Source organism: Nansenia antarctica (genome assembly GCF_963989245.1).
Source record: "Nansenia antarctica genome assembly, chromosome: 10".
In the NCBI taxonomy this organism is placed as follows: Eukaryota; Metazoa; Chordata; class Actinopteri; order Argentiniformes; family Microstomatidae; genus Nansenia; species Nansenia antarctica.
Genome location: NC_137680.1, coordinates 9616429 through 9641619, shown reverse-complemented (window position 1 = coordinate 9641619; position 25191 = coordinate 9616429). Strand labels below are relative to the sequence as shown.

General features: G+C 43.9%; 1 protein-coding gene across 1 annotated transcript; it reads left to right on the top strand.

The window, feature by feature from the left end:
* Positions 1 to 23417, top strand: gatad2b (GATA zinc finger domain containing 2B). Its single transcript, XM_080540012.1, is given in 13 exon segments — positions 1 to 88; positions 8621 to 8731; positions 8938 to 9390; positions 10177 to 10312; positions 10606 to 10737; positions 12431 to 12562; positions 12564 to 12587; positions 13231 to 13401; positions 15538 to 15916; positions 16753 to 16955; positions 17816 to 17926; positions 18793 to 19018; positions 19513 to 23417. Coding segments are annotated over 11 exon segments (2097 nt in total). The 5' UTR covers positions 1 to 88; positions 8621 to 8731; positions 8938 to 8944; the 3' UTR covers positions 19650 to 23417.
* Positions 23418 to 25191: the final 1774 nt, after the last annotated feature.

The window sequence follows — 25191 nt, the reverse complement described above, 5'->3', positions numbered from 1 at the left end:
GACTGGTCGCGAGGAGTTACTGCAGCCCTCAGGATCCTCGAAGCCAAACCCGAAGCCCGTGGAACCTGCGGGGGTGAAAGGGAGTCAGGTGAGACCGGGGATTGAGTCGCGGCCCTGTCTGAACTGAAGTTGAACTGAAAAAAAGCCTCCATGCCCACAGCCACTTCACGGTTCTGGGGTTAGATTTGATAACGAGACTTGATCCCACCGGCGAAGTAGTTAGAGACGATGTTAGTAGAATGAGTACCGAAATAACGGTACACGGCGTAGAGTGGAGCAGTTCTTAGTGGTGGTAGGTTTAGGTTACGCTTTGCTTGCTTTGCCACCGTTATTTTTTTTTAGTTCCAAAATTAAGGTGATAAAGATGTCTGATGAACCGTCAGACGATACAAAGATGCGTTTGATGTGTTCGGCGCGTTGCAAAGTTGCAACATTTGTAGCAAATAAATGATCCCGCGAGCCGATCATAGTGATACAGAGAACGGAATCCGCTTTATTGTTTAATCTGGAGAGAGTCCCTGGGGTTAACTACAGATTGGTCGGGGGGAGAAAAAAAAAAACCTGCGTCTTCGTGGTGTCGGTGCGAACTGAACAAAAATGCAAATCCGCGACCCACGGTCGTCAATTAAATGGTTGAAATAAATTTATGATGGGTTTTTTATGAACGTTACTGTTGAATTTCTGAAACGGGGTGGTAGTGTAGTGCTGACTGTGGAGAGACAGTCGTTCTGAAGTGTTGTGTGCAAATGTCATACAATGGAATGAATTCAAATGCATCAGCCATTTACGTAAGTGAAGACGTGTTCGCCCTCTCAACTTGTTTCGTATGCATGCAAATGGCCACCGTGCTTTGCGATGATGACAAGTGCTGTTGCATGAATCACTGAATGCATGACTACTGAGACACCCATGAGGAAGAGCCATTATTAGTCCTGATGATGAACAAGGATGGAGTTTTAGCTCAGCCCGAATTATGTCTTTTGTTGTGTCAAGTTTGTCTTTGGTTTTAGTTTATTTATTTTTTGTCAGCTCAGAACACATATTCAAATGCACCTGGTGTCTTAATGCACATTATTATACCTCAAATGTTGCTCGTGCAGAACCAATAGAAGCACATTCCAATATGTTTGTGTACATTTTTCATTCACTTTCATTTTCATTGTGCCTTTTCCCTAGAGGACAGGCCATGAACTAATGCATGAACTTGACCTCTTTTGTGACATTTTTCACAGAGGCTCACTGTATTGTAGCAGTATGCTACTTTCTCCTGGAATTCCAAAGTAAATCTTTTCCTATCCGGAAGATCCACTAACAATACTAGGGGATTGAGTGATGGAGGCCACACTAGGCTAACAGAGTTCAGTTCATTTTAACTCAGTGATGCCAATGCTTGCTAATTTGTGATCATTGTATACAAACCCACTTTTTGGTAGCTGACTAGTACCGGGGTCGACATTTACAGACTGCAGACCTTCTCTAGATGAGGTACATTTGTAATTCGGGTGACCTGTTCCCTGACCCTTGACATTAAGCTGCTCTTATGTCATGGGTCAACTAAAACGACCCAATACTGAGATATTCAAGTTCCCGTTAACTTACTGGTATATGTGCAATTGAATGCAAACTCTTTGAGTTTATGATACAGCGCTTAACTCACTTATGTACAGCTTGAACATGTTCTCCTGCGTACAGTAGCAGTAGTAGTAGAAGTGTATTTCAGTAATAGAAAAATACATATCACGAAAGCAATGAAATAGAAAATAAAACAGAAAATCATCAAAAAGGTGTAGGCTGAAGCAAATAGCCTACCCTTTTTTATATTTATATATAACAAAACATAATTTTTTATTTTTTTTAATGAAATCTATTCATGAATTATTTTCTCATCAGCAAATCATTAATTTAATGCACTTTTCCATTAAGAACCTTAGCGTGCTTGACTACTGTAGGTGAAAATGAGTCCTCTAATGCTTTATTTTTCGGTGAATGTAACTGGCAGTGAAGGAATGTCGTGGTGACTGTCGTTGAGCATGGCTTGTTTTGTCTCCTTTTCTGGTGTTCAATTGTGTATTTTTACAATATATGAAATAGCCTAGATATAGACTGGCTCAACCTTATTCTGAACTATCATTATATCAGGAGATATGTTGCTGCCAATGGACCTCATTGGTCTGATCAATGAAGAGGTAGAAAATACATCTGAGCGAGTGTCACAGAGAAATGCATCCGAGTGAGTGTCACATCGCTGTGTGTGTGTGTTTAGATATTGATGAAGAATTATTCCTTGAATTAATTTCATCAGATAATACTCTACATGCCACATGACACAATCATTCCATATGAAATATCCTCTACCCTGTTCTTGACTACTCTGAGGTAACCAAGCTTCATTGTTTCCCCTCCCCCCTGTATGTCCCATGGTCTGGTATGCCATGTTAAGGTGCCAGGTTTAGTTGTTTTGACCACCCTCTTTAATCCCAAACAGTGGTTTTCTTCTTCCTATCCATATTCTTTCTCTTAATCCCTTTTTGACCCACCTTCTGACCCCCCCCCCCACACACACACACACACACACCCCGACACCCCGATCCCTCTCACTTTTCTCTCTCTCTCTCTTTCTCTCTCTCTCTCTTTCTCGTTCTCTCTCTGTCTCTGTGTGAGACGTCATGAAGGGCTACACATTAAGAGATAATTCCATATCCTGAGGTTACAAACCGGCTCAGACTGGCTGGCGCGTTAGGACTGCGCTTGGCACAGAGGGGAGGGGGGATAGAGAGAGAGAGGGAGAGAACGGGGCACTCCTGCTCTTAAAGGGACAGGGGGGCAACTCTTTGACATGATGCCCCTATGTTCTTTAAGAATGACTTCCCTGGCCTTGCTAAGGTGACAGACACTTTCTCAGCAAGGCCAACAGGCCAACAATTCCATTTTAGTTTCCATCTCAGCGAGGCATATGCTGGTTTAGGAAACGCAAGATAGTATAGTACCTCAACCAGAAACGCATTCTTGTTGATCATGTCGTTTAGTTTTCAAGACAAATGTGGGCCTATTTTGAATTGATAACTTTTGGCACTTTCAAGGTGATGTTACCAAGCAATCCATGCAAGTCCCAAAGTCATAATGGGGGCATCGTGGTGGAGGCCTACTGCATAAAAGTAATGGGTCAGCCACAACTAAGCATTCTCCGTTGCGCTACTCTGCATTCGTATGAAGACTGGGTGCCTTCGCCGATTGTCAGTCATAGCTTAAAAACTACCCCCCATCAATCATGCTTCCATACCATCTGAAAACAGGACATCTGTTTTTGGAGACAAAGCGTCTCTACTGTACTCTCAACATGACCCTCTCTTCTCTGACATCACGGCTCTCCGCTTCTCGTTTTGCTCCCTTTGTCCCTTGCTCCCTTCTTTTTCTTAGGCAACCGCAGAAATTAAATTGATTAGTAGTGCAGTCTATAAATAGACAGGCTGTGGTTGCCCTGGCAACGGTGTGATAAGTGTTGTGTGATGAAGACCTGATCCTGTAAGTGTTGTTGCATAGAGAAGGATGGGTGTTTGCGTGCGTGTGTGTCCATTCACATGTCTTGATTCTTCATATATCTTGATTTTCTGTGTGTGTGTGTTGCATTGGCCTGGACCCAGCCAGTATATGATGAAAAAAAATGTGTAAATATGACAGCCTCAGCCTGATAAGAACTTCATAGATTCTCACACACACATATATATATATATATAATATATTTGTTGGCCTATGTTTTACGTGAACACCTACCCCTTGGTTTCCATGGACACTGTTTCCTGATCAGTCTCATTAATGTCAGGAACTCTCTGTACCCACTCAGCTGTGTGTGTGTGTGTGTGTGTGTGTGTGTGTGTGTGTGTGTGTGTGTGTGTGTGCGCGCGTGCATGTTTGTGTGTGTGGGTTTATCGTGTTGAACGGCTATTGGTTGGAGACTGCAGCCCATGGTGCCATATCTACGTCCTTGTGTGTTTTTCACCTCATTCCAATCAATACAGACGTCCTCAGGCTCCAGTTAATGAGGTAGAAAGAGTTAAGGCCCTGTTAATGATACAATTGTGTCCTCACTTCCCCTCCTTAGAAACGCACTGATCTTGGATTATAATAGGAAGATGATCGTTGAGTAGATTAGATTGCATTTTGTTCCTCCCTGAATGACCACAGAGTGACCCAGCCTGAACCACCCACACCCCATGTGAACGGGTTATGTGCAATTATAGTATGTGATACGTTCCAAAGAAACATCTGTGTTTATTGAGCTTATTTTGGAAATTAACTTTAATTTCTGATAACACATTTGTTCCAGGTTGTAGGCAGCATCCTACTACCAAACAACAAGGTGTGCCAATGTTAATGTTAGTATTGTTGTGTGACGTCACCACAGATTCTGTCTATTGTTTTCAACAGAAGTTGTCACTTACCGTATGAAATTAATTAATATTCCATGTCAAAGCTCTAACGATTATAAAGAAGATGCATACCATTTTTTTAAACGCCATAGTCACCCTTCACACCAGCCACACATGACCTGTGTAGCGAGCACAAAGGTGCTACTCAATGCTGCCATCCACAGCAAAGCTATCCTGATCGATTTTAATGTGGACATATAAAAACGATGGTAGCTCATCCATCGCTGCTTGTGTGCGAGGAATGTTGGTCTTGTCATTGTCAAAGAGGACCATCAATATTTGGTTTGAGATGTATTTATTATTTTGAGTTTTATTTATTCAGTGTGACTATTGAGCTCTGGGGCACTCCTTGAGGAACCCCAGGGCTCAATGTTCAGCCCCTTCCTGTTCTCTCTTTAACTAGTCTCATTTTTATCAGCATGAAATTAACTGTCCCGGATCACATGCTGTGTACATATTAGCTGATGACAATGAGTGCGGGGCTGAGCTATAGGTGATGCTATATGTGATGAACATTGTGTAAAAAACAGCTGGGTGTTCCACATGCGATGTTGAAGTAAAGGATAAACCCAAATGTTGGTTCGGGATCTAGTGAGAGACTGGGATATCTTGAGGAAAGTATGGTTCGCTTATTCAGTAGACATGCTCAGGAAACACTTGGGGGGACAATGCATTGTCTCCAATTGTACTGTATGATGTGACGCCATTACGAAGCATGTCAAGATCTTCCTGCAGGTGGCACCTTTCTCTGGGGGGTTAATGGTTGAATGGTGGGGGATCACCTGGGTCTCTTGGAATGTAAAGGCTTTACCAAGTTAAAGGAAGGTTTAGTTGTGGAAACGAGATGGCCAAATTCACATCTCCCTATTTTTCCCCTCCCTCACACACACACACACACGCACCGACATACTTTGTCCTTTTCTAAATCAAAGCCCTCGGGGATGGTGTTGCTAACAATACAACAGAAGCCCTTATTCGTCACAATCTCCTCCCGGGTCCTGCAAAGCCAACTACGCAGCATACTCTTACCACCAATTACTTATTTATTTATTTTTAAAAAGAAAAGAAAATGTACCCCCCCACCCCCCCCCCACCCACCCAGTGCTTTTGGAGGGTTGGATGGAGGGAAGTGGAGTCAGTAGAAGGAGGGGGAGGGAGAAAGGAGAAGGGGAGGGAGTGTTTATACGGGGGCTTTGTTGGCATCGCACAACTGTAGTAAAATGGAGGAGGGGTGGGGGTTGAGGAAAAGGGAACAAAGGAGCCTTATGTTGGCATGGTCTCTGAAATCTGTGCGTGTGTGTGTGTGTGTAAGTGTGTGTGCGCGCACGTGTCTGCGTATGCGTGCATGTGCGTGCGTGTGTGGGGATTTTGTGTGTGTGTGTGCAGGGCTTGGTAGAGCTGAGGAATACTGTACAGTACGTGTCGTTATCTCTTACACACGACGTAGTCTCTTCCGATGTATTTCTGACATGTAACCTATGCCAACATGTGCTGTCGCTGGAATGTATTGAATATTTTTCTTTTATGTCTCCGTGAGATCTTAGGCCTATTGTTTGAATGCCAATATGATTTATGTAAAAAAATAAAAAAAGGATATAGGTAGGATGCCATTGTGTTCAGCGGTGAGTCCTTTATCTGAGGAGCTGATCATGGCAAGAACCGCAAAAGAGTAGAATGCTTAAACAATACCGTACAATTCTTAATCGCATTGGTAGTAGCTAACCTTTGTGTAACAAGTACTGTATGTGTGTATTTTGGGGGACTGTCTGTGTTTTTCAGTGTGTCTGTTCCTATGCTAATCAACCATCTCCTTTACCATCCTTCCATCTTAGCACCCCCTTTTTCTTCCTCTTCCTCTCGCGGTATGGAGGCGTCTGGCTATGGGCCCAGAGGTGTGTGTGTGTGTGTGTGTGTGTGTGTGTGTGTGTGTGTGTGTGTAAACTGGGTTTGAGTAGGGTGGGGTTAGAGAGAGAGTCTGGTTTGTGTTGCAGCTGAGGGAAACAGTCATCATATTATGTAATGGGGAATGGGGACAGAGAGGGGGGGAAAGAGGTGCTGGGTAAAGATGGTCGTACGTATATACACACACACACACACACACACACACACAGAGATACACACCACTGAACAATTCTGATTGGCTTGTTGGAGCCTCATTTGGTTTTGCAAATGCTCTCTCTCTCGCTGTGGGTTGTTCGACTCAAAGGTTTTCAGAGCTTATATGGCGGCTTTTTCTCTCCTACTTTACCCAACTTAGACAAGGAAATGGTAACTTTTGTGACTTGTGACCTCTGAATGCCAAGCTACTGTAAATAATGAAAACCTGTGTGTGTGTGTGTAAATGTGCATATTTCTCTGTGTACGAGAGTGCTAACATTGCTAACCTAACGAGACATTGTGCTCTAATTATAACCAGCCTCCCATCCCAGTCTCCTGCCGCCCCCTCTCCTAGCCTCTCCTAGCCAATCCTCACCTCTCTCCCACGTCTTCAACTCTATCACTGGACCAAGTTGCGGGGCAAACTAGCCCTCTGTGGTTTAACCTATGTTGCTTCCCTGTGCATCTTCCACCGAACCTCTCAACCCTGTGATTCAACCCAGCAATCGGATTTTGCACACGCACAACAGTCACACACTCAGTTAACCGTTTCAGGCTCCGATACAGAACATGACACATGAGAACCCATTCACCCACATCAGCATGTGTGTGCATGTTTAAGTCATCATGCGCCCGTGCATGTAGCACACACCAATATACACACACACACACACACACACACACACACACACACACGCGTGTACATACATCAAGCCCTCAAGCATGTTCTGTCCTGGGTACATATCACATTACATACCCCCCCCCCCCCTCATTCAACTCCGGCAGGCAAAGGAGGTCAAGGAAGTCCATGTTCATGTGTGCGTGTGTGTCGTCTGTGTCTTGCAGACGCGCTGCTGGTATAGTACAGAGCTAGAATTTGGGCTTCATACAATTGTAATTCTGTCAACAGTCAATTGTTGATAACAGCACTTCAGAGGAATGAACTGCAGCACTGTCTACTAGCCCCTACAGTAACTCAAATGCATCATATGTACTTGCTCCTGATATCTGCAACATGCTCCATTTGAGGTTCCACATTAGCGTCAGGCCCGAGCCGTCGCATGTATCAGGAGTCGACTATAAATACAGTCGCCACGAATTGCTCTTAGGGCCCAAATTCTTTAATTGCAAATCACACGTTATAACACAAAAGCAGGATTCTTTCTGGCGCAGCACTAATGAATGGGTGGATTCATGGCCTCATTCCTCAACTAAACAGTGATTACAGTGTGGAACTAAAACACTGATAACTGCATTCCAAAATGAACCCAACAAGAGTGATCCTCTTTGAGTTGTCCTGGAAACACACGACATTAACTGCAATCGGTGGAATTTTGGGCCTTGGTTCAGTAGGTTAACGGGTTAGCACTCTATAGTGTGTTAGCCTTCCCTGTATTGGACAGGGTTGATGACAGCTAACTATTAGCGCTGTCTTAGGTGGCAAAGCAAGCAATGGAGAACAGTAGACCTGCTGTGACTCTCCAATCCAACTCAATTTATTACACTACAGACTACGGATAATAGTCTAATATAGTGAGAATGTCTGCAGAAGGGGCTGTGAATCAGTAGAAGAATAACTTGGCCGTGTCTGTACCTTTTTGATATTTCAGAATGATTCCCATACAGTATTTCAGAAGGGCCCTATACATCTAAGGGCCAAACTATACCAGCGCCGCTATCGTACCGTAATGTGAAGCACAGTTTAACAACAATGGTGATCTATGAGACATGCTAGACAGCATCCATGCAGTACATCTGCAAAGCGAGGCTCACTCGAAGGCTAGCAGTGTTGTAGAGGCGTAGATGCATGGAAATTAGCACATAATCTCATATGAATTCACAAATAATCCAAATCACACTAAAACTATGTTGAAAAATAACAATAATCACCCTCCTGTAAATGTTCAGTGTTGCATTTTAGGCTTGGAATCCAAAACAGATAAACAGTGTTGACGCAATTGTTGATGTTACATAGGCTACTTCAAATTGCCGATTAGTTGTTGAGATTTCAAGAATATAGCCTCCCGTTATGAAGTGTAGCCGAAATCATTTTCAGATAGCTTCCCTATATGAAATATAGCCTATTTTGTCATCAGATCAACGTTTGTGGCAGTGCATCTCGTCTCACTCTTGGTGCCACACTCTGAAAACCACGTTGACGTTACGGAGACGTTGTGGTGCCATAACGCCGTTGGTATAGTTTGGCTGTAAGTAAGCGACATTTGTGCCTGCAAATCATCTACAGGCTAACAACTAAAGTGTAAAACCACCCAAAAAATTGTAACATCCTTTTTTAAAATCATGTTTAAAGTTAACTCTCTCCCTCCCCCCTCCCTACCCCCCTACCATCTCTTTCTACCATCACACCCTCCTCTCTTTCTCCCCCTTCCTCTCTCTCCCTCCATCCCTCCAGTCCGGTCATGGAGAGGCTGAACGAGGAGGCGGTGCGACTAAGCCTGCTGAAGCGCAGCCTGGACTCATCCTCCTCTTCCACCACCGCTACACCAGGCGGTGGCACCTCCACCAGCAGCGGAGGCAGCGAGCGAGACGAGCTTCTCTCCAAGCGCATCAAGATGGAGGGTCACCAGGCCATGGAGCGCCTCAAGATGCTGGCCTATCTCAAGCGCAAGGACCTGGCCGGCAGCCTGGAGGCTGGGGGATTGGTCGGCCTCTCCGGGGGCGACGTCAAAGGGCACGGCTCCTCAGGGGGGATGGGGGGAGGAGCCTACGAGGAGAAGACCAACGGGAGCATGCGTGGTCCAGTGGTCGGAGTCTCCCACGGGGCGACCCACCACGGGCTGGTGGCTGGGCGCAGCGGCAAGGAGAACATGGGGGAGGAGCCTGTGGACATGAGCTCCAAGAGGAGGTGAGTGGAGGAGAGGGGGAGGCAAAGGTGAGAAGGGGGAAAGGGTGAAGACAGAGAGGAGAGGTGGCTCAGTTGGTAAAGCCTGGTGCTAGTAATGCAATAGTTTTGGGGTTCGATTCTCACTAAGACCATACAAAAAAAAGTATGCACTACAGGGTTCGACAGTAACACTTGCCCGGAGCAAGTAAAACATTCGCGGGGTTTGTTTGCGCGAGCACGACGACGCTGCTAGATCCCGGATATTTTTACCTGTGTGCAGGAAAAGACATATTTTTTACCTGTGTGCAGGAACAGACGGCGCAGGCGCGAGACTAGACTAGATGATCGTGAGTGAAGATATTATCAAAGCGTACGGGTGATCGACGCTTTGATAATATCTTCTCACTATCATCTAGTCTAGTCTCGCGCCTGCGCCGGCTGTTGTTCTTCCTGCACACAGGTAAAAATATCCGGGATATAGCAGCGTCGTCGTGCTCGCGCAAACAAACCCCGCGAATGTTTTACTTGCTCCAGGCAAGTAAAACGGCATTACTGTCGAACCCTGCACTAACTGTACTGCATACATGTCCATGTCACTTTGAATTAAACCGTCTTTCAAATGGCATGCAGATACTGTGTCTGTGTCTGTGTCTGTGTGTGTGTGTGTGTGTGTGTGTGTGTGTGTGTGTGTGTGTGTGTGTGTGTGTGTGTGTGTGTGTGTGGAAAGAGAGAGGTTTGTGGGAGAAAAGCTGCCATTAGGCGCAAGTCTAGTGTATGCAGAACTAGAATGTGTGTGTTCCTCCTCAGCGACATGGACAGGGAGCGTCACACACCTTCCCCTGACGTGATCGTCTTGTCAGACAACGAAGCGTCCAGCCCAAGAGGCCCCAGCCGAGGAGAAGAGAGGGAGAGGCTGAGGGCAGCCAATCTGGAGATGTTTAAGGTGTGTATGACAGAACGTATTTTAAACTTCTGTGTGTGTCCAGGGTCAAATAAAAATGTCAGAGGTGTTTGTATTTGTTTATACAGTCCCCTCCAAGTGTTTGGACCATTAGCCTAACATTGAGCAGAGAAGATACCATTTTTTAATTCATTCTGATGACTTGATTATGAAAAGTGAATGCATGAATAATGAGAGTTCCTAGAGACTTGGAACAGAAGATGCTGACCTCTGCAATATGTGTGTTGCATAAGCGTGTTTTGGTCCAGCCTTTCATTGTGTATCATGTGTTGCAGGGTAAGACTGGCGAGGAGAGACAGAAGATGATCCGAGCTTTAAGAGAGGAACTGAGACTGGAGGAGGCCAGGCTGGTGCTGCTGAAGAAGCTCCGCCAGAGCCAGATGCAGAAGGAGAACCTAGCACAGAAGGTCAACAACATTTCTATCTACACACTCATCCCCTTCAGCCTCTTGTCCCTCAGTCGTCCACTACAATCATCCCTCCTCCCCTTCACACACTCATCCACTACTACTCACTCATTAGTCCCGCACTCATCCATTATACAAATCCTCTCTCTCTCTCTCTCCTCCTACTCAACCATCATGCTTCCACTACCTATCCGTCATCCACTAGACTCACTCATCCCTTAACCTTACTCACTCATCCCTGCCAATGGCCCCTGGTCTGAGCATTAGATTTGTTTTTCTTGATGACTGGTGTATAGATAAATTCACTTACAACAAGTATATTTGTCTAAAGTAGGTCGCTTTGGATAAAGGCGTCTGCTAAATGTAAAACAACAACTCACTCATGACTTGCTTATTAAACCGCTCATGCACTCGGACCTCACGCATCCAATACCCGTTCGTTCCTTCACTGGCCATTCCATTTGTCCTCCTTTCCCCCTCATTCATTCACTCATTCATCCATCGATTCCCTACCCTGTGGTCCTCCTTTATAATAAAGGCTATCCCCTTTTTTACCATGTGTCACAGCAGTTGGTGAAAGAGGGAACAAGTCGGCAATCGACCAAATCTTCGGACTTTTATTCTGAAAAATGCTCTTTACTAGCGAGTGTGTCATTGATTTTCAACAACGTTGAAAATTATTTACATTTTTCAGAATAAAAGTCTGAACATTTTGATTGGTTGCCGACTTGTTCCCTCTTTCACCAGCTGCTGTCACATATGTTTGGTATCTGACCATTGGTCATGTGTACATACAATGTGTTATTGTATTCTCATATGTACATTGCATATGTGACCCTTCTCTAACCTTTAAAGTGGAATTTTATCCTGTAATCCAGTTGATTTGTTCTTCTATGATAGTAGACACAAAGTGTGTTTTGAAACTATCTCTGAGTCAAGATATCTTGCTTTGAATGCCCTGATCAATCCAAGTACCGGTAGTTCATTTGAGTAAATTCCTACATCTCCCAAGATTCTCTTCTCTCTCCCACGAGAAGGTCATTCTGTTTTTGATTGATTGATTGAAAACTTTATTAGTAGATTTGCAGAAGTAGGTACATGAAAGTACATATTACATACAAGGTCAACTAACAGGATAAAAACCCAAGAAAGCCACTGGCTTATTTCAATTGGGGTCCTTGATTCTCAATTCATCGTTACATGTAAGACAGACAGAAAAAAAACTAGCACTATCTACAAGATAATACAGACAAATAACTAGTACTATCTACAAGATAAATACATCCATCATGGGAAGAACAATACAACAAAACATTAGGTATGTACAGCGGGTAGGACAGGTGGGGACATACACCACAGGTGGGGGCGGGGGACAAAACACAAAGTATGTACAGTGGGTAGTTCGGGAACAGCACTGTAGTTGTTGAACAGCACTGTTAAGCTAGCGCGTGCTGATCTCTGGGAATCACTTAGTGGAGCAGGTTCAGAGTACAAAAACTTTTGTCTGATGTATTTTTACGCAGTATGACAGTTTTTTTTAGGAAGTTAACAAAGACCTCGCATTTTCAATAGCTATGATGCTGCTGCATATAAAGTGATGATATTTTCAGATGGTATGCATTGTGGATTGACCAGAAATACACATGAAAATGGATTCTGAGTAAACTTCCGCTTTTAACCTCATCCCACCCAGGTCCCTGTGGTCCAGAACACAGCATCTACCATCCAGACAGGCTCTGTCCACGGCCCTCAGGGCATGAGCAAGATGGCTGCCCGCCCTGGCCTGCACACCCCTGAGCCCCAGAACCTGCGTACTGTCCAGGCAAGACTACAGCAAAGCTTCCCTGAGGGTGGTTCTACCCGGGCCCTCTGCCATCACAGCTAAAGGCTCACTCATGGCTTGCTGGCTGGGTTGAGGTCGATAGCATTTCAACTCTACCAATTAAGGAAATGACATACCTGAATTGAAATGGAATTGACCCCAATTCAGTTTCCTGTCAAGAGTATATAACTTTCTTTTATTTAGTATCCTGCCAACTCAGATTGTCATTGAATGATGTTGTTTCTTTTTCACAGGTCACTTTATTCACTTGAGGCCTGTTTTGTTATAGCTCTGTACAGAGTGCCACACACTGGGCTCAGAGTTCCTCGATGTGGTGATTTCATCCATAGCATAGTGAGGCCACCTGGTGGCAGGGAGAGGCATTATGCCTTTGTCCGATGGAGATAAGACGCACACTGAAGGCCTCATTTGATGGTTAACTTATTGCCATTTGATCTAATGAAGATACTAACACAGTACATAGGTTTTGTTTAATTTCATGAATTACGTTAGTTGTTGTGCACTGAAGTTTGTTCACAAGAGTTGCCCACTACAGTATAATTCAGACTGAAAAACAAGGATAGCTTAAGTCTTATTTGTATCTTGGCTCAGTGTGTCTCTTTCTTGTCCTCTTCATCCTTCCCTTCATTCTCCTCTTATTCTCTCCTCAGGGTCACTCAGTGATCAGGTCTGCAGCCAACAGCGCGATGCCTCAGATGATGATGTCACCGAGGGTCATAGCGCCCAACCCCTCCCAGCTGCAGGGCCAGAGGCTGATCCAGAAGCAGGGCGGCATGCGCACCCCCACTGGCAGTGGCAACAACAGCGTGAGCTACCAGCAGGTACAACCCTGACCACATCCCCCTCACAGTGTACTTAATGAGCTACCAGCAGGTACAACCCTGACCGAACCCCCCTCACAGTGTACTTTAGGGGTGGGCATCGACGATCGATAATTGATCGATAAGGATCTTGGTCGATCACAAAATAAAACATTTGGTCGATCACAAAAAAAAAAAAAAAAAAGACGAGAAATTGATCGACCAAGATCCTTATCGATCAATTATCGATCGTCGATGCCCACCCCTAGTGTACTTAATCAGGAATCATGTTAGACTGATAAGTATAGAAAAGTTATATTTTATTTAGAGCATGACAGATCTATCCGGAGCACTGGAGCATATCAGCCAATATTGGCGTCTCGCGACAGAAATCGCGAGAAATATCAATGCAGAAATATCTGCATTGGCACATATATTGGTACAATAATGCACCAAAACTGCCTCGCATTTCAAATGTATGGAAATCAGTGTCATTGGCTTCATCCAGAGCAATATAGACATGTACATTTGTTTATTGGCTTTTGCTGTTACTGGAGTGCCTACTGAAGTGGCTGAATTGACTCGAGCAAAGTAACGTTAGCTCTTTGGACTGAGTCAATTAGCACAGTTGCTAACCAAAAGGTTGTTGACTGAACACAAGAGTTATTCAGCAGAAGGAGTCACACAGTAAGACATTTACCAATTAACATGGCTAGCTTTTATTCATGGATTTCAGAGTCAGATGTTCTAGCTAACTTGTCACAAGCAGCTTGGTGTGTAGTTCCGATCAACCGTATCGGCATGCATGACACAAGTTTGTTTAGTCTAGTAGTGAAGAGAGCTGAATTGACCACTTTGATAAAATTGTCTGGGGGAGAGGGAGGGCTGGAATAAACCATTACTGGAAATGACAGTGGTTGGCAACAAGCAAATGCAGTCTAAAGGACTGCTTTTTATCATGCATTTTGTATACCGTATGTTATGTAAATTAAATATAATGTAACTGTATAACAACACATCTTTAGTGGATGATCAAACTGTGTCACAACAAGTTAGATTGAACGGCAAATCACTGATATCAATATGCAGTGCACTGAACAATGTGAAATTCTCATTTGGCATAGTACAAGAAACTGTGCACGTAAAATCAAAAGATGTTGCTCTATTTATCAATGGAGATCAGTTCAGGTCCTCCTTGAGATGTGGATTTTTGTTTTATCAGCATTGAGGATCTTTTTGCCATTGTTTTCTTATGAAAACTGTGCTGAAAAGGAACTGTATATGCCGATATTATTTATATATATATATATATATATATATATATACACACACACATATCAGAAGATACAGCGCCCTGCGTAAGTAATGGGACTTTTGACTCTACACTAAAAGTTTGGATTTTAAATCAAACAATTATAACACCTTTTATGTATAGCCCACCTCAGGTGTGTTTCATCACATGTGCAGGTGTGAGAGAGCTGCATTTGCCTTTGGAGTCTGTCAACATGAGGACCAAAGAGGTGTCAAATAAAGCCATTATCAGGCTGGAAAAATCTAGAAAACAAATCTGAAACACAGTCTGAACCTTAGGCATGCCAAAGTCCCCACAGTCCCACAGATCAGGAACTCTGGTGGAGGGTGGGATATGGAGAAGTAGGATGGACTGAGAGCAGCTGAGGGGTGGGATTCTTAAGAACTTAATCAGTTAAAACGAAAAATATCTCCATATCTGCATATACTCCATAAATGGTACCAAATCTACCATAAATGACTGAAATTACCTTGTGTTTTTATTTATTTTTTCAAATAATGTGTATAAATATAAATAAATAAATAATAATTTCAAATAATATATTACAGAAATAAAAGTACCTTTTAGATCAAATCTACATGTATAAACAAAGTGCTTCAGTCCTTCGATGAGGGGGGATTGTAAGTGTTGTTTGTGTTGCATGTAAGAGGATTATTTGTACAGAAATGTTCTGATTAGCCTGGTTTATACGATGCCACAGGCGACTAAAGAAAGGCTTATGAGAAACGGGCTGCTCATAAACGAATCCAATGATGAGTAGTTTGCATAAGGTAATTTAATTTCAACCATTAAACCACTGAAGCATTGCACTGGTATGCTGATTAATCATTTGTGTGTAATTCCAGTCCCCCCACCAGCAGGTGTCAGCCTCTCAACGCTCCTCCGGATCCTCCTCCTCATCCTCCTCCGCTATGTACATGAACTTGGCCCACATGCAGGCTGTGGGGGGCACCGGTGGGGTCCCAGGGGTGGGGGCGGTCAGCCCCTCGGCCATGCACAGCCCTGGGGGCGCGGCAGCAGCGGCGGCCTCCATGGCGGACACAGCCAGCAGCCAGGCAGCGGCCAAGCTTGCCCTCCGCAAGCAGCTGGAGAAGACACTGCTGGAGATCCCGCCCCCCAAGCCGCCGGCACCACTCCTCCACTTCCTGCCCTCGGCAGCCAACAGCGAGTTCATCTACATGGTGGGCCTGGAGGAAGTGGTGCAGAGCGTCATCGACAGCCAGGGTAAGTGTTGGGATCGGGGCAACAGTTCTGTGTGTTGTATTACTATCCGTACTGTTCCCAACTGAATGTAGTGGAAACGCCTAGCCTACAAGCCTTGAGGTGGTGCTGTTAACATGATGAGGATGTTCGAAATGCATGCCCACAATTCAGACTCATAGCAACTCCTATGATCTTCTATGATTCTAGATCTTCCGAGCGTGATTAGACAAGCACTCGTCTGCCGTAACACGTTTTGCGGTTGACTGTTGGCAGTGTTTCCCATACATAGTCTAATTTGTCCCTCCATAGTGTCAAGTATTTTTAGCAATTTTTTTACATTTATTTTTTCCCACATCCTTCAAGCGCTGCTCACGGAAAGTGTTCGAGCAGGTTCGCGGAAAGGCCGGAGCTAGGGCTTTGGTCCACCTTTCACCAGCCGCTGTCATATATTCATAATTAGAAATCGGCGGCTCCCTCAAAGTCCTACAACGTGATTTTTTCATCCCACAGTAATACCGCGGTTAAATTTGGGGACGGTGTCAAAAATGTTATACCATCCAACCCTAGCGTGTAGTCAGGGGCTAGATATTAGTTTGAGGTCCTTCAGGATCATGTACAATCTCTGTTTTAAGGATGCTTTTTTAGTCCAGGATAAGATCACTCTAGGTCCAGAAAACAAGTTTGAAGGGCGCACGGTCAGTTGGTCATGTGAGGGTAGGCTGGATGTCATGTGAAGGTAGGCTGGATGTCATGTGAAGGTAGGCTGGATGTCATGTGAAGGTAGGCTGGATGTCATGTGAGCTGAGGACAATGGCACTCCTCTATTCCCTGACTGTCCATTCCTCCTCTCTATCTAGGTAAGCTGCGTTTGCCCTTCTCCTCCATGGAGCCCTTCATGTGCGCCCAGTGCCAGACAGACTTCACCCCCCACTGGAAGCAAGAGAAGGGGGGCCGCATCCTCTGCGAGACCTGCATGACGTCCAATCAGAAGAAGGCCCTGAAGGCAGAGCACACCAATCGGCTGAAGAACGCCTTTGTCAAGGCTCTGCAGCAGGAGCAGGTCAGCCTCTCTCATTGGCTCTCGACCGGTTTACGATTGATCTGGCATCCGCAGAGAAAATGGAAGTGGGCTTTGGGCAAAATTAGGGTGCATGTACCTCCCAAATGTTGTAATAATGCGGGTGCCTCCACATTTCGATACACAGATGATGATTGATTCACAGTTGGGGGGGGGGGGGGGGGAGTACTTTCTTTACCGTCATTACCTCCCTTCACTCCACTCCGCAGAGCGCAAAAGGCATAACTGCCCTGTTTGCGGAGCTTGCGTGTGGACCCTCTGTGCTGTACTTGCGCGGACACCAGATTGACCATAAATTGGCTTTTACTGCGGTAGCTGCTACTTATAATAGATTTACGATGGTGGCTCTCTAGGTTGCCGACAAGTCTAGGTGTGCCAGGTCACTAGATTAGCAGATCTCACAACGCCTGGAGTCATGTTAACTCACCAACTGCCATCGATTTCCGGGAACACTCACCACCTAGAGTGCCATGTTGTATTTACCTAGCAACAATACCATGATTGGCTACAAAATGATATCATCATTTATTAATGTTAGGTGAATAAAGTCACCCGTGGCACTCTAGAATGTTGACTATTTGGGTGACTTTATTTACCCTTAGAACTACATAAGATAAACACGCAATCTGCTGATCTGGTCAGACCAACTGTGCTGGAACTCCACTTCCGTGTTTTATAAGGGATTGGTGGAACCTTTGGTAATGTAAAGTAATTAACTTTTATTAGGCGCTATCTATCATGATCATTGGAATTCTGTCTGGATGTGAAGAATCGGTCTGTAAAAATAGGCTATTCGTGACATGACGCATCAGTTAAACGTCTTTCACTGTGTACCACCATAGGAGATTGAGCAGAGAATCCAGTTGCAAGCTGCTCTCTCCACCAGTGCTGCTCAGACTGTCGCCAGTGTCAGTAAGCCTGACTCCATGGGCCGACACCACACACACAGACAGGTACGTCCACACCAGCACCACATGCTGTCATGACTGCAACATCCACAATGTCACAACACGGCATGTAGTATCCACTGTTGTCACTGGACACATTTAACACCATGTCCTCAAAGTCACTGTGCACACTTTCACATGTGCCTACTGTCAACATGGTGGGGCAAGAGTATATTCTAACTGTCGTCTGACAAACACATGGAGGAGCTGGACTCCTCTGCAGGGTTCGACAGTAACAGCGTTTTACTTGCCCGGACCAAGTAAAACATTCGCCGGGGCTGTTTGCGCGAGCCTGTCGATGCTGCTGGATGCTGGATATTTTTACCTGTGTGCAGGAAGAACAACAGACGGCGCAGGCGCGAGACTAGACTAGATGATCGTGAGTGAAGATATTATCAAAGCGTACGGGTGATCGACAGGCACGTACACTTTGATAATATCTTCACTCACGATCATCTAGTCTAGTCTCGCGCCTGCGCCGTCTGTTGTTCTTCCTGCACACAGGTAAAAATATCCGGGATCTAGCAGCGTCGTCGGCCTCACGCAAACAACCTCTGCGAATGTTTTACTTAGTCCGGGCAAGTAAAACGGCGTTACTGTCGAACCCTGCTCTGTCTCACTCACACACACACACACACACACACATAAACACACACACACACACGCACACACACACACACACACACACACACACAGACTGTTCTGTAATAACACATTGACAGACTCCTTGTCCTCTTTGTCACTGTCGAGTAATATATAACTCCCAACAACTCTGTAGTAGTATGTCTGGTGTGTGTCTGTCTGTTTGTCCGTCTGACCCAGGTACCTCAGTCCCTGTTGATAATGTGTGTGTGTGTGTGTGTGTGTCCCAGGTACCCCAGCCCCAGCAGGTGACTCAGTCCCAGGCCTCCCTCCAGCGGGGTCTGTCTGGCTCAGCCAGGGGTGTTCTGTCCAACTTTGCCCAGGCCTCCCAGCTCTCCGTGGCCAGCAGCCTCCTGGGCATGACAGGCAAGCGCTGCGGGCAGGCGGGCACCAGCGGGCACAGCAGGCCACAGCAGCAGCAGCACGACAACCGCCGCCAGATCTACAGCATCCCTGGTAAGTGTGTGTGTGTTGGGGGCGGGGAGAGGGGGGTAGGCCATTGCAGTTTCATCACATTCTAAGTATCATAGGGATACATAGTTTTGTGGCAGCCATAGTAGCACCTCTTTAGAAAAATGTGCCAATTGCTCAGCTAGTAGTAGATTTAGAATCCAATTACTCATCGTGAATGGAATGCTCAGAGGTGGCAACATGGCTCTCTAAACATGGCTCTGGGTGAGATGGCTACTGAGGCATTCTTTACCCACAGGTGGCATCAATCCTACATGATGCTGGTCTTGTTAGACATGGTACCAATCTCTAAAAAATAAAGATTGGAAAGCATAACTGTTCTGTCAATGTTAATTGTTAACTGTTAATGATGAGATTATGAAGTGCTTTACATTATAAATGGGAAAATCACACACAATGGTGTTCAGTCTGTCCTGTGCTACAACTTGTGTTGAGGTGTGCCAGTCTCTCACTCCCTGCCCCTCTCCATCGCCCCCTAGGTGTCAACATTGCCTATCTGAACCCGGGGAACGTGGGCGGCCACAAGGGGTCCAGCCTGGCCGACCGGCAGAGGGAGTACCTCCTGGACATGATCCCTCCTCGCTCCATATCCCAGTCCATTTCCGGACAGAAATGAGCCCTCTATCCTGATGCAATACCAATACACGCACCCTTTCCCCCTGAAAACCCTTAACCGACCCACCGTCGCATGCAGTGCCTGTTAGTGTGCCTACCAACCTGTATGAAGAACACAATCAACGACTCGAGAGGCCAAACCCTCACCTAAAATTACTTTTCATTTGACCATGTAACGCAAAGCCCTTTGAAGAGTCTGCCTATTATTAATATTGTCATTAGTGCTATGGGTGTTGGTATCACTTCACCGCTACCATTTAAGATCTGTCTTTGTCGACCCCCCTCCCCCCCCCGTCTTTCAATGCTGGTGGCGCTGGGGTGTTTTTTGTTTTGTGTTGGTGTGCTTGTTTTGAAAGCAATATTTTGTCTGGCATGATCGTTCCTGACTGGACTCAATTCTGTTATGTCTGGGACTACAATGCAGTCTGTCTTTTTTCTGGCTTAACTACACCCCGCTCTCCAATCCTTGCTCTTTCCCTTTTGGTTTTCTACAATTTGTTGTGGAATGCTTGAGGAGGAATTCTACCCAACATGGTGGATTCTGCCCAAGACAGACACACAGAGAGATAACCTTTGTTTTAAAAGGGTGATTGTGGTAGTTTGACTTTGCCCTCATTCTATGAAGCCTTAGCTTGGGTTTTGGCTGAACAGGGAAGGAAGTGTAACTTTGTGGGGATAAAACAGGGCATTTTAAATCCTTGTGGCGTTGTCCAGTGCTGGAGGAAACCACTGAAAGCGGACTGTCCCAATTGGAGATTGATGCATAGAAATGCAACCTTTAGCAGAGCTGCCCCATACCCCAGTGCAGTAGAGAGGGCTGTAATTTAGTGGTGTTTGAATTGAACGGTGAATAACCAAACTTATTTGATTGTGTAATTTCTAGTCCAAACAACACCCCTATCAGCGGGACTGAAGTGAACATCTGATCATGTGGAGGAATTTGAATGGAAGGGAGATCAGGTGGAGGTATGTGATACGATGGGACACCAGGTGGAGGAATTGCATTGGATATCAGGGATTAGGCTGGATTAGAGATCAGGTGGCAGATTTTTTTTTTTATTGGATTAGGAGAGAATGGTAAGGGATTGAGTTGTAGTGATATGTCCATTGACGCAAGATTGAAAGGGGTTCATGTAGGTCCATGGCTTGTACTTATTTTGTAGTGAAAATGGGGGGTACAGGTGTTGCTCTCTCTTTCCGCTTTTCTTTTCGCTAAGGGTTTGATAGTGAGTGTTCACCCTACCCTGACATCTACTTTTATTTTAAGTTTAGATGCCATTTTTAGACTATTTGAACTGTAGTGTCAATATACCTTCTTCCCACAATGTCTTTGATGCATTTCAAAACAGCAGGGAAAGTGGCTAGCTGCTAGCCTGCTTTAAGCTATTCAGATGAGCGGCGTCTTCTAATGAACGGGTAGTGTATCTCAAAGATACCTTGCCCAGGAGACGATAAATGATCAACTAATTCAGCTATTGAATATTTACATGAACCGAACAGTTACTGTATATAGAAAGAAACATTTACAGAATATACATCAGGGGTTATGGCAATGCACAGGATTGTACACTCAAGGAGCACTTAGGTACAGATAGTTTGACATTTCATGAACAGAATTTGTTTTTGTCCACTCCAAATTAAGAGTGAATAGGTTTCATTTCTTAATGGTGTTGACTTCACAAACGTATTTGGCTGAGGTGATTGGAACTGCTTCTGTTCATGTGCAGTACCTAGGGAGGTTGCTATTCGGTTGTTAAGGCTGACGTCAAACGTGACGTTTTGCAATTTCCGGGTCCAAACCAGAAATTCTCTGCACCAGAATACCAGTGTACTACAGCGGTAGAATGACAGTTTAATCGTTTTTTCGACTCGGATCTATTCATACAACGAGGGACACAGCACTTTCCCGTTTTCCCCATTTTGTCAGGGTCTTTGAGCCTCGGAAAAGCGCTATATAAATATAATTAATTATTATTATTATTGCGGCATTTCGAAGACAGCGCCTCAGCCAACTTTGGACCCGGAAACACGTCACGACTTAACAACCGGATAGTGTACTGTAGATGTCAGAGAGAATGGACTAACCCTAAGAGCTAGCAGGAAAAACAGTGTTACAGAATTTGAATTTCTGTGAACATGACCAGATCTCTCTCGTCATGTAGTGTAGCTGCCCACTTAGTTACCCTCTGGAAGTTGTCCGCTTCTTCCCGCTATGAGTTGCCTCTTTTACTTAGTTATTATTTTTACACTGCAGTTTTGTTCTATTTCAGTGTTCAAATAATATTACTAGAGAGCAGTGGCTTACTCAAAACCCTTAGATAAGCTTGGACAGCAGCAATAAATGAAGACAGAGAAGATAAAGCTCATGAGTTTTAATGCTGAATTTGACTATGGTTAGGTAGCCATAGTCCCATATACAGTGGTCGCAGTTGAGTTTTTTTTTTTCTTCTCTCTTTTCAACGGATGTGGCACTTAACAGATATTGTCCTGTGTATAACCAGTACAGGAGGAAACATTTTGATATGAAGGAGGTAATACCTGAATTTGTGAGAGCTCATTTCCACTGAAGAGTAAACAATTGACTAAGGTTTTCTCCTGTTTGTGCCCTATGAATATGACCCAGGTTTTATATGGCAGTCTAAAAATGGAGAACGCAATATAGTTCTGGGGATGGATGACAGTGTTGGTTGGGTGACTTTCACCCATTTAATTGTTTTTATTGTCCTCTTCGCTCTCTCTTTTTCTCCAACAATGCCAGTTGCATCCATTAACAAGGTTATTGTAGAAAAAGAAAAGAAAAGCACTGGGGAAAAGATCATTTTTCAGATGTCATTTTTGTAAGGTTTTAAACATAAACTACCTTTTGCTGATCTGTCAATCCAATTTAATTTCTGACCATTTTTATAGAAAAAAAATAAATTAAAAAAGTAATTAACTTAAGAAACTGATTGTCAGAGCTATGAAATGATACAGTACTTGCTTGAACAGATGTAATAATAATGACTTATTGTACATAAGCTTTTTCTCCTTTGTGGACTACGACACATGAATTCAAGATGGGTATTCATTGTGTAGAAAAGCAAACAAAAAGCCATGGATATTGTAAAGCTTGTCATTTTGTTTTGTGATCTGTGTATTCCTGTGCCACAAATGTGCAAAACTATGTGGGGGTTGTGATTCTACCTTTTCAATTTACTATCAATTACATTCTCACCTTTCTGTATATTGTTTTGTAGTACTTAAAGACTGTAGGATCATCTTTTATCATGAAGAGTTGTTTGATCTATCCCAGGACCACTTTGTCTGTAAATTGTATACATGCTTTTATTACTTAATTTTCATTCAGCAACATTGGTGTTCAGTTAGCCTCAGTTATTATTGTTGTTACGCTTTTTTTTTCTCTTTTTTTTGTATCTGAGTTAAACACTTGCAAGGCATGGAGTAGATCAAACAACTGAATTGGGATATTATTTTTTCCCAGCATAACTGTTTCCAGGGAAAGACAGCGCATGGTCCACATATACTGTAAGTAAAGAAAAGACTCTCACAGGAAACTGTCCACTGTGTGTTTTTAAATACACAGTAGTATAATTGCTAAGCTGTATGCAAATTTAGCCATTCTCATAAGGAGAGCGAAGGTATCCTTGATGGAGTACAAGGTGTTGGGTCAAGCAGACCTTGGAGAACATTTGACAACACAATTCTGTCATGATATGACTCGAAACAAAGTATGGCTTGTATCAGATTCTGTCAATAAATTTTAAGCAATGTTTAAGTATTTCTTGTGGTCAAATGATATGGTCTTCGTTTGCATATTGTACAACATAAAACATCAAAGATGCACTCATAGCTTTTTGAATAAAATACAAGTAAACGCAAACATACATGCCTGTATGTACTGTCGGCGATGTTGACACCATGAATTAACTTGCGTCCTATGACCTTAATACGTATGAGGTGTGTTCCTAACAATTAGCAGATCAAAGCAAGTTGTTATTATTACTCTTTTTTTTTTTTGCTCATCATGAAGACAGACGATTATCTGAATTGCCGAACAGTAGCCTGTAGCTGAGTATATTTATTTAGGCCTGGGCCACATTGCTCCCCCCGAAAACTGACGGAAACTGTATACATATGTGACATGGTCTGGTGAAAGTTACCCCTTTCACCAGACCGTGTCATATATGATATCACTATCTGTTTTGAAACCTATGAAATCATGAAAATCAATCTGGCTAAAAGAGTTTAGGCTAATAACAGAAATAGTGAAACTATGACAAGTAGAAGCAGGTGAAAACTGTACTATGGATGGAACATTTTGTAAAAAAAAGTACTTGAATGAATGAATGGTCTTTATTGTCATTTATACAGTACAGGTACCAAACAATGAAATTTGGGAGGGGGGGGCTCCCCTGGTGCTAGGAAAAAAAAACTAAAAACAAGAAGGGAAAAGAGCTGGTTTACATAAATAAAGGCTATGTACACTATCCACTATACTATACTATACAAATAAAACACTGTGCTGTACTCTATGCTATGCTATACCTATTCTAACATTTCCTATCTCTGAACCTTGTGTACCCGAGGGTTGTCAAATTGCACATAGTGTTATTTCACATTCATTTAAAGTGTCGCAGTTTGCAGGTTTGAAATGTTCACAGTTGTGTTTCAGTATTGCACTTGATTACAATCTAGTAGCTGCCATCAATTTGTTTAGATTGTCCAGGGCCTAGAACCAAGGTCTTTGCTGTGTTCAGGGCCTGAATGGCCCTGGGGTAGAAGCTGAGCTTCAGTCTGTTTGTCCTTGCGAACATGGTCCTGAACCGCCTGTTCGAGGGCAGCCGAGCAAAGTGTTCGTACCCAGGGTGGGATGGGTACTTGAACATCATCTTTGACTTTCACGTAAGCACATTTTTCTAAACGGACGTAAGCATGCATTATTTATAAAACGAGCTGCGCTTGTTTAACATTGCGTACGTGCTTCCTTCTATAAATACCAAATATACTTTAAATTGAACGCAGGTGAATAGCGGCTCAATTATAGCGGCTGAATTAAGCCAAGTGCTATAATCAGTGGAGCCCCTAGACTTTTGGGGGCCCTAAGCAAACAACATTATGGAGGCCCCTGGTAAGGGTCTTAGGCGGGTGACGATGTGGACATTTTAAAATGTATTTATTTCCCTGACACTAAAATATAATACGGTTTTACGAAGTTCGCGCATATGCGCGCGCTCGTGTGTGTGTAAGTAAAAAAACTGTCTGAAAGACTAGCGTCTCTTTTACAAAGGAGCCCTGGCCAAGACAGCCACAATACAACAATTACATTTGACATAATAAAAGCACATAAAAACATGCAAAGCACATTACATAAAAACAGTAAAAACAGTAGAAACAGTAAAAACAGTACATGACCACAGGTACAGTAGCACACCTAGTACACATTGCGACATACTGGACCACAAGTAGCATACAAATTACATGCAACATGGAGCATGTAAATGATATTTATATAACGTACTTTTCATCTCAGCGGATTGTTTGGC